The sequence below is a fragment of the Aythya marila genome, assembly GCF_965140915.1.
Source record: "Aythya marila genome assembly, chromosome: Z".
NCBI lineage: Eukaryota > Metazoa > Chordata > Aves > Anseriformes > Anatidae > Aythya > Aythya marila.
The window spans coordinates 23,389,284-23,406,318 of record NC_139080.1 but is presented as its reverse complement, the minus strand read 5'-3'; the positions used below and the strand labels follow the sequence as shown (position 1 = coordinate 23,406,318).

The 17,035-nt window shown below is 35.7% G+C and overlaps 1 protein-coding gene across 5 annotated transcripts in view; it reads right to left on the bottom strand.

Moving 5' to 3' along the window:
* MAST4 (microtubule associated serine/threonine kinase family member 4) overlaps window positions 1-17,035 on the bottom strand; it is a 300,676-nt gene that overhangs the window by 49,062 nt on the left and 234,579 nt on the right. For all 5 annotated transcript variants that reach the window (XM_082783232.1, XM_082783235.1, XM_082783233.1 and 2 more), the window contains 5 exons: window positions 14,609-14,678; window positions 10,793-10,871; window positions 5,616-5,773; window positions 4,348-4,423; window positions 2,741-2,950 (listed from right to left, as the gene is read on the bottom strand). In XM_082783232.1, coding sequence (XP_082639358.1) covers window positions 2,741-2,950; window positions 4,348-4,423; window positions 5,616-5,773; window positions 10,793-10,871; window positions 14,609-14,678 — 593 coding nt within the window. The remainder of the gene's footprint in view (window positions 1-2,740; window positions 2,951-4,347; window positions 4,424-5,615; window positions 5,774-10,792; window positions 10,872-14,608; window positions 14,679-17,035) is intronic.

The following is a 17,035-nucleotide window of genomic DNA, read 5'->3' as shown; positions in this document are numbered from 1 at the left end:
GGTAAGGATAGCAACACTGTAATTTCAAACTGAAGGAATCCAATTTGTGCAATCATGTCACTGCAAAAATGAAGTAAAACTGCCTAAAAATGATACATCTGCATTTTTTAATTACGTACTTACTGTTATCAGTTTCACAAAAGGAAATACAATTCAATACATCATCCGTCTATACGTACTGTTGTACAAATAGTTGAGTTTTAGTTAACAGTTTTAGGATGAGATGAAAATTAACAAAAACAAAACAGGAGGCTATACCACTTCCTGGATATAGAGCCCACATACATGTATGTGCGAGAGGAAGATAATTTAAACTCGAGTTCTATGAAGGTGATGACAAAAAAGAATGCTGTAGAAAAAAATAGTTCTGAAAGGTTTAAAAGATACGCAAAATGGTTCTCTTAAACTTTCACCTCCAAGAAGAAAAGGTATAATCTGAGGATGCTAATAAATACAAAGAAGCCATATGATCCTCATTCTAACTAAAACATACCAATAGCCTTTCAAATATCAGAGTATTTCTTTGTTCTTAATAGTATAAACTGAAGTTTTCCTCATCTTTCTTATTCAAAATCACAAAAGGATTTGAAAGAAAACTAAGAATCTAACATTTTGAAAATGACTAATATGGCTATCTAAGTACTTTTCATATAAAATATAACTTACATTGTATTTTTGTAATTAAAAATCCTACAAAAAATGAAGCTACATGCTGCTCTCAACATAAGCACTATCATTTAAAAATACACCAAATATTTGAAAAAAGTTAATCTGTAAAGCTTGGAAAAGAAAACAAGAAAAAAGGCACAAACATCAACTAGCACTCTGCAATAGATTTTAGAAGAACCTGAATTGGACACAAGCATTTGTATTCTGCACACTACCAACCAAGTCCAGAGAACTCTTTTGTAAACAAAATGTCTGCCTGTTTTAATCACCAGAAAAATTTAAAGCAACTTTGTAAAGTTTTGCACTCAGGTGTGTATGTGAAAAAAGACTTAATAAACATTACATTAAAGAAAGATGAAAACAGGAAAGCATTCAGATCCTCGTAGCCTCTTGATCGCAGACTTATAAAAATGTCAACTGAACCAAATTGCTCAAGCGTCGAAGGAGTCTTCCCCAGCTTATGCAAAATAATCACAACGTGCCAGCTAGCAGTAGCAAGCACAGCTTTCTCCTGAAAGTCACAGCTGGGAATTGATAACAAATGTGTCGCATGAATCCAAAGTACAACTGAGTGCCCACAGCTGAGTTAAGCAAAGCAGAAAGTTTTCCTTCCATCATATTACACTATTGACAGATACCATTTGCACTTACTCAAAAGTTGAGCCTTAACATTGTAAGGAATTATATCTTTGCAAAGCAGAAAATTTTAACATAATATAGAATTTGCATGATAGAACATGACAAAATGAGTGTTTTTTTGTTTTGTTTTGTTTTTAACATCTATACACTGCTTTATATAGAGCTTGGAGAATAACTGGAGGGTTTTTTGTTACTGTTTTTAAATGAATGTGCCAACTTGTACTCTAAACTATACTTGCTGTACAGCCATTTTAAGGGATATATTGTTTACACATACAGTTCAGTGCATCTTAGCTTTTAAGACGTGTTTCTTTGTATTTTGACATTATCACTACCATAACATAATTCCTAGTGAGATATCTCTAGCCAACTTGCCAACTCTGCCTGCACTTTGACATCATAAAAATGTATTTCTCAAAAAGGTCACTAGTTCAAACTCCTTTTTGACTAGTAAGCAAGCTCTTATTTCCCTGCTCAGAGTAGAGTTTCAATAATGCTGAAATACTTCGCTGATGTCTTAGATTTTGCATTGCTTTATGAGAAGATTCAAAATACAGTAGTTGTAGAAATCAATAAAATACATATATTCACTGAACAGAAGACAGTAAAATACAGCACACAAAAAATAAATGACCAAAAGCTTCAGTAACTGCTCCTGTATTTAAAAGAAAACAGAAGAAAAGACCAGAAAAAAAAATTAACACAAGCATAACATCTTAATATCTCAGTGGGAAAATTGGAAAATTTCAAGTCTATCAAATCTGCTGGTTTATCATGTTAAGTTTGGTTTATAATGTACTATCAAGTCCTATACAAACAACACTTACAGCATTCAGCATACTCATTTGTTCTAGAAATGATACATCTATAAACCATGCTCACTTACAGCACTGCACATTTCTTTAGCAAGTTTCATGTTTTTCTTACTACATTTAGCTGACTATTCTATGGAAGTTTCAATGCTTTTAGAACTGACAATTTCTGCTAATAAACAGTTTAACTATGAAATAAATAAATAATTAATTAAATAACCAAATAACCTCCACATAACAAAAACGTAAAGGTTGCTGTCTCCTTTGTCAACACAGAAGGCAATTAGTAGGGCTGATAAAGTGGAAAGAGTATGTTTTCTCATTTATCCACATTAAATGGTACAGCAAGCCTCCTCATTTAGGGGTTATTCACACACTTCTGTAAGCAATTTATAACTTGCACTGCATCAGAAAATGTTGTTTCCGAATTTACAACCTACTTATCCCAGACTACAGTAGGATGCCTTTTGGTCCTTGTCGTTGTCATTACCTAGACTAAAACTGCCACGAACACTGACAATTGAGTGCAACAGTCATAATTGTTTCGAGACAGCAACTCTTAGGCAAACATATTTAAACTACTTTTCTACCATACGTAACAGCATTCTCACAGCTCATACCTCTTGTAGCAATTTGTCTAATTTCTGCTGTAATTCAAGGAAGTATCGTGATGTGATGAGGCCCTGGTGGGATTTATCCAAACAGTCTCGAGCCAGTTCTGTGATCTGATGGTGGGTAAAACTAAGCACTCCATCTGCCAGCGGAAGGACGTTTTCTGGAGAATGATTTGTTATAATGTCCTGAAGCCTCTCCTCCATCTGAGCTGTGGCCTATACACAAATGAATACATGATACATTAGATCAGCCTTACAACCTCAAAGCTTACTTCCAGCTTTACAACGTTTCTGTAGTGCCTAAGAAATTACCTACACAAAATATGTGAAATGACTGAAGCAAAAAACCAAGGAAATAGAAAAACAAAATAGCAGATGACATTTCCTCAGTTATCAGTTCAGAAAAGCAATCACCTTACTGGTCTATTATGCGAATCCTGCTGTCTGCTGCAAGTCTTAAACACTGATCTTATACTGCTCACTAAAATAATTAGTTAACACTCATGACCGCAAAAATAAGTCCAAATCAAAATAAAAGCAATGAGAACTCATGAACGTGTTTGGCTGTTTTGTATAAACTGTAGGTGCTACAGACCAGAATATCTCCTTTCCTTTTGTACAGCTTATACCGCAAAAGTGTTCAAAGTTTTGAAACTGAGCTCAGAGTTTGAAAGCACATTAACTGATTACAGGCTCACAGATCCTGTTAGATGTGTCTGCATGTTGATGGATATGCTTGCTTTATAGATCCAACTGACTGTTTCTGTCAGTTGCACATGCTTAAAAAGAATAAAGATATTGCATTTTTTTTCTTTTTAAAAAGTAAACCTACACCCCTTAATTCATACATCACCCAGTGAAATGAGCAGATCATTTCACACTACTGACTGCTGCTCAATCCCTCTACAAATATCTTCATACGTCCATAAAGAAATTTCTGTGAAGAAAAATGAAGATTTTTTTTTCCTACTCGTAGGCATTTTTGCAGTGATACCAGCTTAACCTTATTTTATTTGCCAAGAATCATCAAAATTCTATGAAAAACTGAGATCACCATGCACCTTGCAATGTGCCTGCACCAAAGAACTCATTTTTGTCTCAGATCTCTGGACAAGACAGCAACATTTCCTGATTTGATATCTCAGTCAAACTCTCACAACTACGTACTGATCTTCACCTTTAAAGTAAGTGCATAAGAAGGTTTTGCAGAAAGGGAGAAATGGCACTGAAGAAAGAAATTTGCAGTTGTATCAGCAGATTCTGTACAAGACTGAGCTGCAAAAACAGTCTCAGTTTACTAATTCAGTATACATTAACCCCACGTACACAGCACCTATTGAAATTGAACATATAGTTGATTTCCAACCAGCAGAATGTACTACCAGCATGATTAATTTCAAAACCAGTTCAGCAGCTTCGTCAAATGAATGTCCAGTTCTTCTCAGCAGGGATTTTCTTTATTGTGATTTTATACTTCTAATAAGAGGTTGGTGATGCTTTATGAAAGCCATTAAAGCCTTGGATCATTAGTTCCCATAACAAAAACACCATTTACTTAAAACCTATGTTGCCTATCAATTTAGATATTGCATATCTTAAATATAATTCATTACCTTTGGGAACCTTTCTTTGTAGACATGGTTCATCATAATTATTTCATTGTCACAGCAGGCAGGAGAACGTCCAGGGCTGCAAGCAAAGCAAATTATCTCTTTAAACTTGTCTCAGCATGAGCTAGAATTAGTACTTATATTTCTGCATAGCTTATTTGCACCAAAAAGTCAGCACATGCTTCACTAGACAGGTACATCCTCTGATCAGTGGCATGCTTGGTTCCTTTCTGCTATTTCTGACCAGGCCTTAAAAAATAGTTCATGTATTTGACATATAACTGTCAGATGTCATTTTCTTAGTTTACAACTACAGTTTGGGATACATGCAGCTTTGCAACACTCATGGCATTACTTTTTTTTTTTTTTTCCTCAGAAGGGAGACAGAGATATATATTTAACAGCTGTATGACTACACCCACCCCTTTGAAGGTTACATACAATTAAAACAGCAAGACCTGACCAAGAACTCTATTATCTGCAAGTGAAAATGTTCAGAAGTTTTTTTTTTAATCTATTTTTAAATTAGAAAATAAAAGAAAAATCAAAACAATTATCTCCAATCTGACTTCCTACAAATAATGCCACACATAGGCATAGGTTCCATCAATGGCCAAGACACTGTGCCTGGAAAAAAACAAAGCATGAGACTTGCAGTAAAACCATCCATAACAGGTACCCACAGCCTTTGCTAACCCAGGAAATTCCTTCATACTATCACGAGCCTCGTTCTTAGTTACCATTTCCTTTAAAAATCTCCACCTGACTTTCCTGGGCTGGGAAAACCAGTTCATCCAAGTATGGTATAAAAGATGTGGAATAAGACTCCACAAAAGCAATGCCCTCCCCTAAAGGACTGTCTTTATCGCAATGTGTACATTAGGGCTTCTTATACACATACAAAAGAGTTTCTTGAAAGAGCAAAACAAGTGAGTTTCAGCTATCTAAAAGGGCATAATTGAACACAGACAAAAAAATATGAATACATTCCCCCCAACTCCCTGCTAATTTCTTCACTGCATTTCTTTCCAGACGCTCTATGAATATGAATATATTTCAAATTATTTTGCAAGGAAAAACTATATTCTGTAAACAGTTCCAACTCTAGAAGAGTAGTTAGATCAGCACGGACTAGCTCAGCAAGACATTTCATACAGGTTAGTTGCCTCCTTTAAGACCCAGATTTTGAAAATAGAGAACGTTCCCAATGCACAAAACCATGATGTTCAGAAATTTAGATTCAGCCCCTCTTACTAGACAGAGGAACTCACCTGAGACTTCTGGAGCGCGGACGCATTGCAGTGGTCCTGCACCTGTTATCACTCGCAATGCTTTCAGTGGTACAGAAATGTTTAGATAAAAAATGTAGTTCATCAGGTGTTGGTTGGTATGGTAACTGGTGCAGCTTTTCTTGGGATGAACAGGATGACTACAAGAGCAGAACAGAACACAAGCTTCTATCAGAGTGAAAAGGCATTTTCAAGATTATATTCACTGTTCATGAATGAAGCCATTTAATATAAAAACTAGTTACTGTTTCCCATGCTTAGCTACCAAATTAAAGAAGAAAAATAATTAGACTCAACTTAATGAGCTAAATACAGGGTATAAAAACAACTTCAGTCTCGGAGAAAGCCGTTGCATTTCAGAAGTTCACATTTCCTCTGTCTAAGGCAAAGAAGACATCTGGCGTCAGTAATATGCACCAATATTTTAAGGAATATTTAAGACTGTGTCTGCTGAAAATTAATTATTTACATAAGATAGAACGGTAGCTGCAGAGCACAATTTATTGCCACCATACAGATTTCAATTCCACATACAGAAGTTATTTCATTATCCAATGTAAGCTATTAATGAAGTTTAAAAAAAATTATATATAATCTAAATTCTTGTAGAAAAAAATCATATGCTATTTTCTTTTAAAAGCTGTACATATAAAATGACATGAAAGAACTTAATGCCTTTATCAAGATAGTTTCTATGGCTGAAGGAAATGAAAAGGATTATATTTAAACCACCCATTTCATTTAAAAATGAATGTAGACAGTTACGAGATTGAAATTGTTACTACAATATCTAGCCTTGCAAAACTGCGTGTAAAGCCACCCTATATAACATAGTGCTGCCTTTTATGCAGCATAGCTAGCTACCTAAACCACATTAACTGTTTAGCAGAAGAACTTCGAAACTACTTTGCTCAGCTTGGATTTGATGTCTTTGTGAAGAATGTGTCCACGGGTCAATGCATTAACAACCAGCCTTGTTAGCCTGGACTAACACTGTAGATGCTCTAGTGTTTGTGTCAATCTTTGACAGATATCTGATATCAATCTTTGTGTGCAAATTATTGTTCTTTTGTCTTACCATATGGGACATCAAGACCCTGCCTTGCTGCTTTTTTATTGGAGACCAGCACAGTAAGAACAGCTTTGCTATGTTATCCCAAGTGAAAGAAAAGAGTAAACTTTCATATTGTGTAGATGTTCTTATGCACTGCTAAGGTCAGCAGGTAATATCCAAGCTGTTAAGCACAGAAATGAGTCAGTCTTCCTAATTCCCTAGCAACTTGTGTGGCAAAAACTGGATATATCCTAATTTTAGGAACTGAAGAAAACATTAGTTATCACACTAGATCTCATGAAATCATCTCTTGAAAGGGAAAAAAAAAAAAGACACTGCTCAGAAGTAAACTTTCACTGGACTGGTCTACACGGGAAGGTTTCATCACATTAGAACAAGTTCAATTTAACAAGACTGCATTACCTTGGCTTTGCTGCAGACTAAGAAGCATATATACCAAGAATTTACTGCAGTTCACTTGATGGGTAGTAACTTGTCAAACCATAGTAACTCATTTATGCATTTCAGCTGTAGCACAACACTACGCATAATTCAGCACATAGCACTAACTATATTCTTTCCTATCTCATACTAAGGCAACTAGTTGCAGTTAACCTCACGGTTAATCCGAGAGCCACTATCGCTAAGTTAAATAATATCCTAGTGGAGTAAAATTTCCCAGGAAAGACTGTCACATACACATATTTCTATAAAATCAATCTCTACCTCCTGAACTTCAGGGGATTCTGGGAACATCAGGAAGACAATCTTCCTCATGTTTTCCACGCTTAAAGTGTCACAGAGTCTGCAACCAACAGAATTAAAGTGGAAAATACTTCTTTTGCTAAGGACTCTCGGTTGCATCAGGATCATCACACGTCCAGAGCACATTTTCTTGGAGGTCTGAATTGCAACTTCTGAACAGATCTGAGCTCTCATAGCAGAACTCTTCACTCCCATCCCCCGCCCTCTTGGCATTCTAGAATAGCTGCTTCAAAAGCTAGATAGCATTTAACATATATACACAGTGCACCAAGGCAAGGCAAACTGTTCCTCAAATCTGCAGCCAATACCAGTTTAGGTAACTGCAAAAATGAATTTCCTGATCTCCCTAGCCTATCTTCACATCTTCACATATCCAAATAATTTTCTAACAGGCTACTGGCAAAAACGTGCAACCAATTTTTCTCTTGCTTTATCCTCTTTATAGTCTCTTTCTCTTAAAAAAGGCATAATCATCCTGACCACATGTTTTAGCTGGAAAGATCTGATCCTACTTTGTTTCTTGGTATATGACACAGCAATAGTTTATTTTCAATTGAACAATCCTCACAGGAGCTATTTTCATTTACTTTCATCTTTGTTTAGAGAACTGGAGTATGAAACTCATGAACTTCCACTAAATTGATAATTCCATTTATCTCTTCACTTCCAACATAAAACAAAACAAAACAACAAAACAGGTTAAAAGGAAATAGTCTGATGCATTCATCTCAGCATAACCATGATACAATTACTTATACGACCCTTCTGTTGCTGCTTTGACTTTTAGTTGCTTGCAAAGATCAAAGCTGTGATCTACTGTGATGTGTAAAAAACATTTCTGGTCTCCAGTTAATAAATCTCTAGATTAATGCGGATCTTATTCATCCTGCACTGAAAAGGAATTGTTTTGTATATATTCTTGAGATTACTGTTTCTGAAGTGGTCTCTCATTGTCATTATGAATTTGTAAAAATACAGAGAATGAGGCTGCACTGGGCTAGCTGTTTCAGATTCTAAAAAAGTACATGAAACCAGTTAAACGGGCAGATTTCCAGTTTCATTTTCTGATTCAAATGTGTCATCCAGTGGGATTTGGCCAACATATTTTCATTGTTTTGTTGGGACAGGACAGGGGCTACAGCCAAAAAATGGATTACAGGAAGTTCCGCACCAACATGCGAAAGAACTTCTTCACGGTGAGGGTGACGGAGCACTGGGACAGGCTGCCCAGCAAGGTTGTGGAGTCTCCTTCTCTGGAGATATTCAAGGCCTGTCTGGACGCCTACCTGGGCAACCTACTCTAGAAAACCTGCTTTGGTAGGGGGGTGGACCTGATGATCTTGTAGTCCCTTCCAACCCCTACAGTTTTGTGATTCTGTGATCCAGTGGGTAAAAAATGAAAAGCAAGGAAATAATGAAATAAAAAAAAAAAAAATAGGACATCAAGTCTATACTACTTCTTTCTTCAACAAAATTCAAACTCTTTAATTTGAAAACAGATTTACTGCCACAAATCAGACTGTTAAATTTAAGATGTTTTCATGTCAAAGACAGAACTCAAAAACAATCACAAAGGTTTAGATAATTAATTCCATGAGTGATTTTTTCTTCCAGAAGAAATGAGAACATGATGTAAAAATTGTTCCATTTTCCAGCCCATCCATATAGTAAACTTAATATAGACCAATGAAAGCAGAAAAAAATGGACCTACCATTTTAAAGTTACAGCTATCACGGAAAAAAACTATGCCCATCGATGGAAAATTAAAACTGTATTTTTATGTGTTTCTAACACAGCTATTCATTTCCTCTCTAGCATAAGGCTGTTACTTCTAACAATGATGGAGTTGCTATAGCAATTACTTATTATCTGACAACCCCTTTTACGTCAATATATTTTAAGTGAAGAACACAGCATATTTGTTTCAGTTCCAAGAAGAGGTGTACGAGTGAGCACTATGGGAAGTGCTTAAGGACTTAATGTGAAATAAAGCAATTTCCTTGGCAAAGGCATGATCTATACAGGTCAGAGGTCAAAAATCAGTGCTGCTAAGGAGCAGTTCATAAAATACATAGAATACCCCAACATGGGTTGAAGACTGTAAGAAATAGAAATGACTCAGTTTTCCAGAGCTTTTGTGGACAAAAATAAAATAGAGTCGATCATAGTATAAAACGGTCAGGTTTTACCAGAGTACAGGGTATAGAATTCCACTACTTCATAAGAGAAACAGAACATATCCAAGAGAAGAGAAAGCTTACTTAAACTCTGACAGAAACGTTTAAAAAAAACACAGACATCAAGTGTCCAGTAATATTTACCACCCATGAAACAGCATTTTCTGTAACAGCGCAATGCTATAGGTACAAACCAAGGCTAACAATACAAAATTACCCTTTTTCAAAGAGTCATAGTTAGATCTGCAAGGACCAGGCCCTTTGTTGTGGGAGATGTAACCAAACAGCCCACTATTTGCCATTTCCGAAGCAGCCTTCCTCTCCAGTTGCATCTTCCTAGTCTCAGGTGTAATTATCACACAAGATAGCTTAGTTCCAGGTTGTAAGATGACTCAGTGCTTCCTCTGCAGCACAGATAAGTTCATCATATGCAGAAGTACAAATTCGTACTACTCTCACCTAATCTTATTATTGGAGCACAATCACATGCACTGCCATGGTGCACTTCAAAAGTTAGACTGCACGCAAAATGGGGCTGGGTGTGATACAAGATCACATCAAAAGGACTGATCTAACATGCAAAAACTAACAACATAAACTATCGTATTTATCCTATTACGCATTCTAACAAATTCTTCTGTTCTAATTATAGCCATCTAGAAAGCTAAATATCTCCTCTAATATCATGCACTAACATCTGACTATTGCAAATTAAAAAGACAGGCAAATGTGTGATTCATCTAATTTTAAGATAGCAGTCTAGCCTAGGATGGATGAGTCATGTTGTAAGGTGGTTTCTGATAGCAAGCAAGACTTAGAAACTCAATACCTAACTTCCATATGGTTAAAATAAGGCAGTATGCCTTCCCTACTACTGCTATACAGATCAAAAGGAGGCAGTTAAATGCCACTTCCCATTCAGAGAAAGAAGATCTGTAAAAGCAAAGCACCAGTTGCCTCAAGTTCTTCTTCTGTATCAGTGAAGCAGTTTTATATCCCATATTAATTCAAAGTCTACAACAAGTAGACAAAGTAAACAAAAACCACAAAACAAAAACCACGTTGCCTTTTCTTAAAAAAAAAAAAAAAGAAAAAAAAAAAGGAACCTTTGCTACAATTAAGAAGATAGGGCACATAATAGTATGCTATTCTGGATACTTACAGAAACAGTCGAGCTGGGTGTATTTGTACCATATCCAGAAGAAGGAAGGGAGGCCAAAGACCAGCGGCGACCATCAGTCCTGTTGTGAAACTGAGTTTAGTCAAACGAACACTGCAGTACCCTAACACAGAAACATCTGCGAAAGTGTTACTGTGGAAAATTGCATTCCAAAAGCATGATATAAACAAGGTTTTTAATAGAAGTAAACTTTCACATCAGACCACAATAAACAAACATTCAGCAAGGATGACCTAGACTTACAGACTTTTTAGGGCATTTTTCTAGTCAAAATCCATGAGATGAAACAACTAGAAAGTGAATGAACAGATTGACAGAACTGATATCTCACTAATATGCATAAAAATTGAACACATGGAGTCTTCACGACTCTCGGGTTCATCAAACGATAATTAATGTGAAGCAAATTAAAAACCTGTGAACAAACCAACTGTGATGCTCTGAACTATAAAATAACCAATATAGTTTGCTTGAAGCGTAAGGGTGACACTTCTGTAATTGACATCAGTACAGGATACCAGCAAACTAACAAGCTAATATAAAATAAGTAGAAGGAATGATCAGATAAACATTTTTTTTTTCAAAATCATATGTAGATCAGGAAAAAAAGCAGCAAAAATCACGCTTACTCAGAAAAAAAAATCATAACCAAAGCCGATTTCTATTCTTCACAGCTTCAGGTGAGCTATACACAGACAACATGGAGCTTAAACATTCAAAAAGACAAGCCAAAAAGCAATGATGAGGTTGGTGTTTGGATTTCCAATGAGGTAAAATTTACCTGTCACTTCGATGCCCATGACTGGAGTACAATTGTATCAAATATGTTTAAAAAATAAAAAATATATATATATACATAAATAACAAAACAGGACTAGTTTTTATTAGCACACAATTTTATATTAGGGGAGAATTCACAGGCGAACTGATGCTCTGTTTTACAGCGAGTACAAAGAACACCTCTCAAGACTGATCTGTACAAAAAAAATAATATATATATATATATATATTATATTTATATATATAAATATATATAAATATAATTCCTCAAAGTAGAACTTAAGTCATAATAAATCAGGAACCTTCAACCTCTTGCTGCAACTTCCCTGCATGGAACTTATCCTGCATGGTAACTGTCTGAAAACACTGATCATGAACCTTGAACCTCTTGATGCAATTTCCCTACCTCTCAAGGTAACTGCCTAAAAACACCCTTCCCTCTCTCCACTCTAGCAGCTTATTTCCTACTCCCTTTTATCCACAAGCTACAACACAAATTTTGAACAGACAGAGCATATGAAAAGAGGTGAAGTACTGTATCTAAAATATTGTCAATTATAAATGACATTAGTCATTTATAATTGTGCAAATTATTAAGAGAACATGAGGTAAAGGGACAAGTGATTGCATCAAAGACTGAACTCTGGAAAAAACCTCCTCCTCCTCCACAATTTTGTTTTTAATTCATTAATTCTCCTCCCCATCCCCATTATGAATGAACAACAACCAGGAGTACGAACTATTATAAAAGTACTTTTCATTTTGACTCAGCTGCACAAGCAAGGTGTATTCATAGTTGAAGACAAAGTACTTGAAATTTATTTAAAATGGCTTAAACCCACATGTTCCACACCTGTGAGACAGAATATACATCCTCGCTGAATGACTTTTGTATAGAACAGAACTCCTGCATACAGAAGTTCTCACCCAGAAGGGCCACTGAAGATGGAGATGGTTATCACAGAAAGTATCCAAGAAACAAAGGAGGAAGAATAGGAGGATTTTTGGATTAGGAAGAAGAGAGAAAAGGTTTGTAAGCACCTACAGCATTTTTCCCCAGACCCTGATACACCATTTGTCCCTGGACCATCCTGCAGTCCTACCCGGTTCACAGAAGCTCTCGAAAGCAGGATCCACCAGTTAACCATGGGCTCACACATGCTATACTCGTGCGTATTGGCAGAAGATGCCTAAGTTGCAGATACAAGTAGCACAAGCTACTCCCCTGCATCACCCACCAGTTCTGGGCAAAGGAAATTGACACTTCTGACTGTTGCAGAGTGGCCTGGGGAGTTCTGCTGCCATCCCCACAACACACACAGCAAACTGAAAAACTCTTATATCAGCACTGTTTTTTTTTTGTTTGTTTGTTTGTTTTTTGTTTTTTTTTTTTCTTTTCTTTTCTTTTTTAAGTGTTATCAAGCATTTGTGCTATAAACACAGAAGAAGGTGTCCATGGAACTGGTATAAATAAGTTTCTTTGAATCCCACCAAAAGGGTGAAGTTTTTTGAAATCACAAAAACTTCTTGTGCTAATGCTGTTTTAAATGAAAGATTTAAAACTTTTCATTTGGAAGCTAGTATCTGTACAACACTCTAAAAATGGTCAAAAATCAAACAAGCACTGATAGACAAATTCATTTTTCCTTCTGAATTGAGAAAGACAATTATTTGAACATTTTGTTGATTATGAGTGTGAAAGAAAAAACACATCCTGCCTGCTGTATTCCTAAATAATGCTCAGTCTTTCACATCTGTTTTTTCCATTATAAGCTATTTCAGGATTTAATGAATCTTCCTAAAAATATGTTCACAAACAAATGTAATCTATGAACATACATCTTTCCTTTTTTTTTTTTTTTTTTTTTTTTAAAGTAAAAGATAATATCAAGAGGAAGTAGATTCAAAATAAATACTTGAAGGATTAAAAAAGTAACATCATATGCTGTCAGAAAGATTGACATGATCTATTATTGCAGATGAGTTTGTTTCAGGTAAGAGATAAAGGAATACTTGTGTAAAGCTTTCTCCCCTTTGCAGTTTTCAAAAAGAGTTTAGCCATTTTTTCACAAGTACATTTGAGAGTTTGTGTGCGCAGCCAAAATGAGCTCCCAAAATAAAGGAAGTAAAGCTACAGCAGCAAGTGCTATGCCACTGCAAATGCAACAGTTACATACCTGGCATTGTTTAATGACAAAGAATGCCACAGGACTCCAATTCCATTTTTTTTTGTGTCTATACTCTTGAGTCAACATATAAACTCTACCTACCCTCTCAGGCTTAGAGTTAATGAACATATTATTTGAGGTAGGCTGACAAGGTGTTAAGTGATACGGAACCACAGTGGCACAAATAGGCAGTCTCCCATGACACATAATCAACTTAAGTTATGGTTCATTTAATAGTAATTTACTTCATAGATCACTTCAAATTCACTTTAGATCTTCAAAAATTCTAACATTAATTAATCCTCACAACACTCCGATGACAGAGCTGACTGTCTCTGTTGTTCAGATAGCGAAACAGGTCAAGGTCAAATATTAAATGTACAGTGACAATGCTGCTACCAGTGAAACCGGGCCCTGCACTCAAGAATTTCTATTCAATTTTCTCTAAGATAGTTCTTGCATGCCATGCACTTCTTACAAAGTGCAATTTTTTTCTTAAGAAAAACAAACAAACAAACAAACAAACAAACAAAAAAAACGGATGTAGGTTATAATTTCTCCAAACCTCAGTGGATGAGATCTCTCTACTTTCATACAGTGTAAATCTATTTAAAAGCCATTAATACAATATATATATTTAAAAATGTATGATGTCATTGTATCAATCATCCAGCACAATTTTGTTTCAAATACAGTTTAAAAGAGGTTATGCAACAGAGATCACACTTGTCATTCTCAGTGATAGACTTGACAGATACAGCTGTGCATTTCCATTCATCTTTTAATATCTGGATCCGACAGCATTTCCTCTCTGCGAAATGCATGATGTGTACTAAATACAAACTCTTACCTTCGTGCAAAAGAAAAGTGGGCTGAGGCACTGGGAGAGAAATTCCTAGGGCTATCTTGAGGACTGTTTCCTGTTGGAAGGGGAATACACAAATAAATACATACTAGAAAAAAGAAAATACATTTCAAACATGCTAATTCTAGCATTTCCAGGTAGGTTAAAAACTAATTTCTGAGTTTCTCCTCTCAAGAACACTGAAAAAACTGAAATACAATCTTATTTGACGTGACATTTCATTCAGCATTTGATTTTTTGTTACTGAATTTTCTAACTCAGAGGAAACACTCCATTCAACCTGTGAAAGGTTTACAAAATTTTTGTTTGAAAGGAATACATTTTCAATCATGGAAAAAAAGTGTTAATCACACATATTTGAAAGATAGCAAAATCATTATTAGCATGATTTAGCCCTTAGACAAAGTCTCTACAGCATTTTCACTAGAGCTTGTGATTTTTTCATTGTTCAGTTTTTTCACGGTTCCTAACCCCATATAAGCAGGCAAAACACACTTAGTGATTTTTTTCCCATTACTTTTGTGAGACCATGGCACAAAAGTTGACTACCAATATGTGATAAGAAGTGACTATACATTGTGACCAAGTTGAAATTTTATGACTGTTACTTCTTTACATTACAGTGCTCAACCTCCTTCTGACCAATGAAAGCGTGGAAAGAAGATGAGTGGTGAGAGCTGTTCCAGTCACCTTGACCCCTCAACATATGTAACTAGAGAAAAGACAGTATATAAAAAAGAAATGACACACAAAAAATAAAAATCACCTCAAAAGCTAAAAAGGTAAGTTTTAAAGTAGTGCCAGCATATAGCTAAATTTATCCTTCCTAAAATAAAGAACAGATTGCAACACCAACATATTAAAGTAGTGCATTTGTTGCAGTATTTTTATTTTTGACATAAATGAGACTGCAACATTAAGAAACAGATAAAAAAGCTTCTGCATATCCAGTTAGAATCATTATTTAGTTTCTGAGAAGAAAATTACTACCTACATGTGAAAAATCTGCTACAACAAATTGAGTACCTAAAACACTTCAAGTGGCCTTGATTTCTACTTGAATATTTGAATGAGCGTTGAGTTTTTCACAGTTAACAACCTTAAACACTCAATGCCAGAAAGTGTAATCATGAAACCATTGGGTAGTAAACAGAGATCCCCCTCCCATGACTTTTTTTTTTTTTTTTTTAATCAGGAGCAGATGCAAAATGTGTTTTTAGCTCTGCTTAGATCATGTCTTTGCATCTGTTCTTAAAGCCCCAGGAGACAAGAATCTCACTTTCACTGGCCAATACCACAGACTTATTTTGTCTGTTTATCAATCACAGAAAAATTATGTCTTTTCAACTTTACCTTCTCCCCATCAAGACCCTAGCTTCTTCATTACTTTTCAGATACTTCTGAGGGCCTAGATAGTTTCAAGGTAGCAAGGATTTTGGTTCCCTGAAGGGATGGGGGAAGAGCAGAGGGAATCTAAAGCCACACATATGGCACAGATTTCAATCTTTATTTGGGGGCCAACACAATTTATTCTTGTCCTGCATGAACTGCAAACACCAAATTACTGACAGCAACAGGTCATTTAATTTAACAGCTAACTGGATTTCTTTTGCCGCTACCAGAGCTTATTTAATAAAGATATGATAAAAAAAAAAAAAGTTAACACTGCAGATAAAACATTGTCACAAAGTTTAGCTACTGCACTGGTAAGAATTAGGTGTAACTGGGAGTCCTTTGTGAGCTTAGGTAAGAGGGAAAAAAGACAAAGAAGCTACCTGAAACTCTATCACAGAAGCAGGGACTTAGGCTAAATGTGGTGAGACTAACAGCGTTTGACAGGAAATAATCTGACATGTCAGGAGATGGGGGGTGCATCTTAAATTCCTTTCATCTGTTTAGAAGTTATACAGAGTTAAACTTATTTACTACACATCAACGACATGACTAACTGTCCACCAGTTAGTTCAAACATAAGCTTAACCTTCACACTGGAGCAAAAAACAAAGAACGCAGTGATGTTATAGCTGCAACAGCAGGTGGTTCAAGGAGACAGTGCTGCTACTGCCTGACTAGAGGCAAAGATCACTTCCTCTCAGACAAAATCCAAAGTCAAAGTCTTATTCAGGAAGAATATTAGATCCTGTTAATAAGAACATCAGTATGCAAGACGCATTTCCAAAAGCAAATGAGCTTTTAAAACAACAAGATTGACAAAGCCGTATACATAATACCTGGATATTAAATCCTGCAGGCTTATCTAGATGTCTGAGAACCCAGACAAGACTGGAAATGGAGGATGAAAAATCCAAACCCCAAACAATAGGAGCAACAACTAGTGCTACTAAAGGTTTAAGGTGTGGTGTTCCAGAAAAACAAGAAAGGTTAGAAGCAGAGTCCTACATGTATATGTGA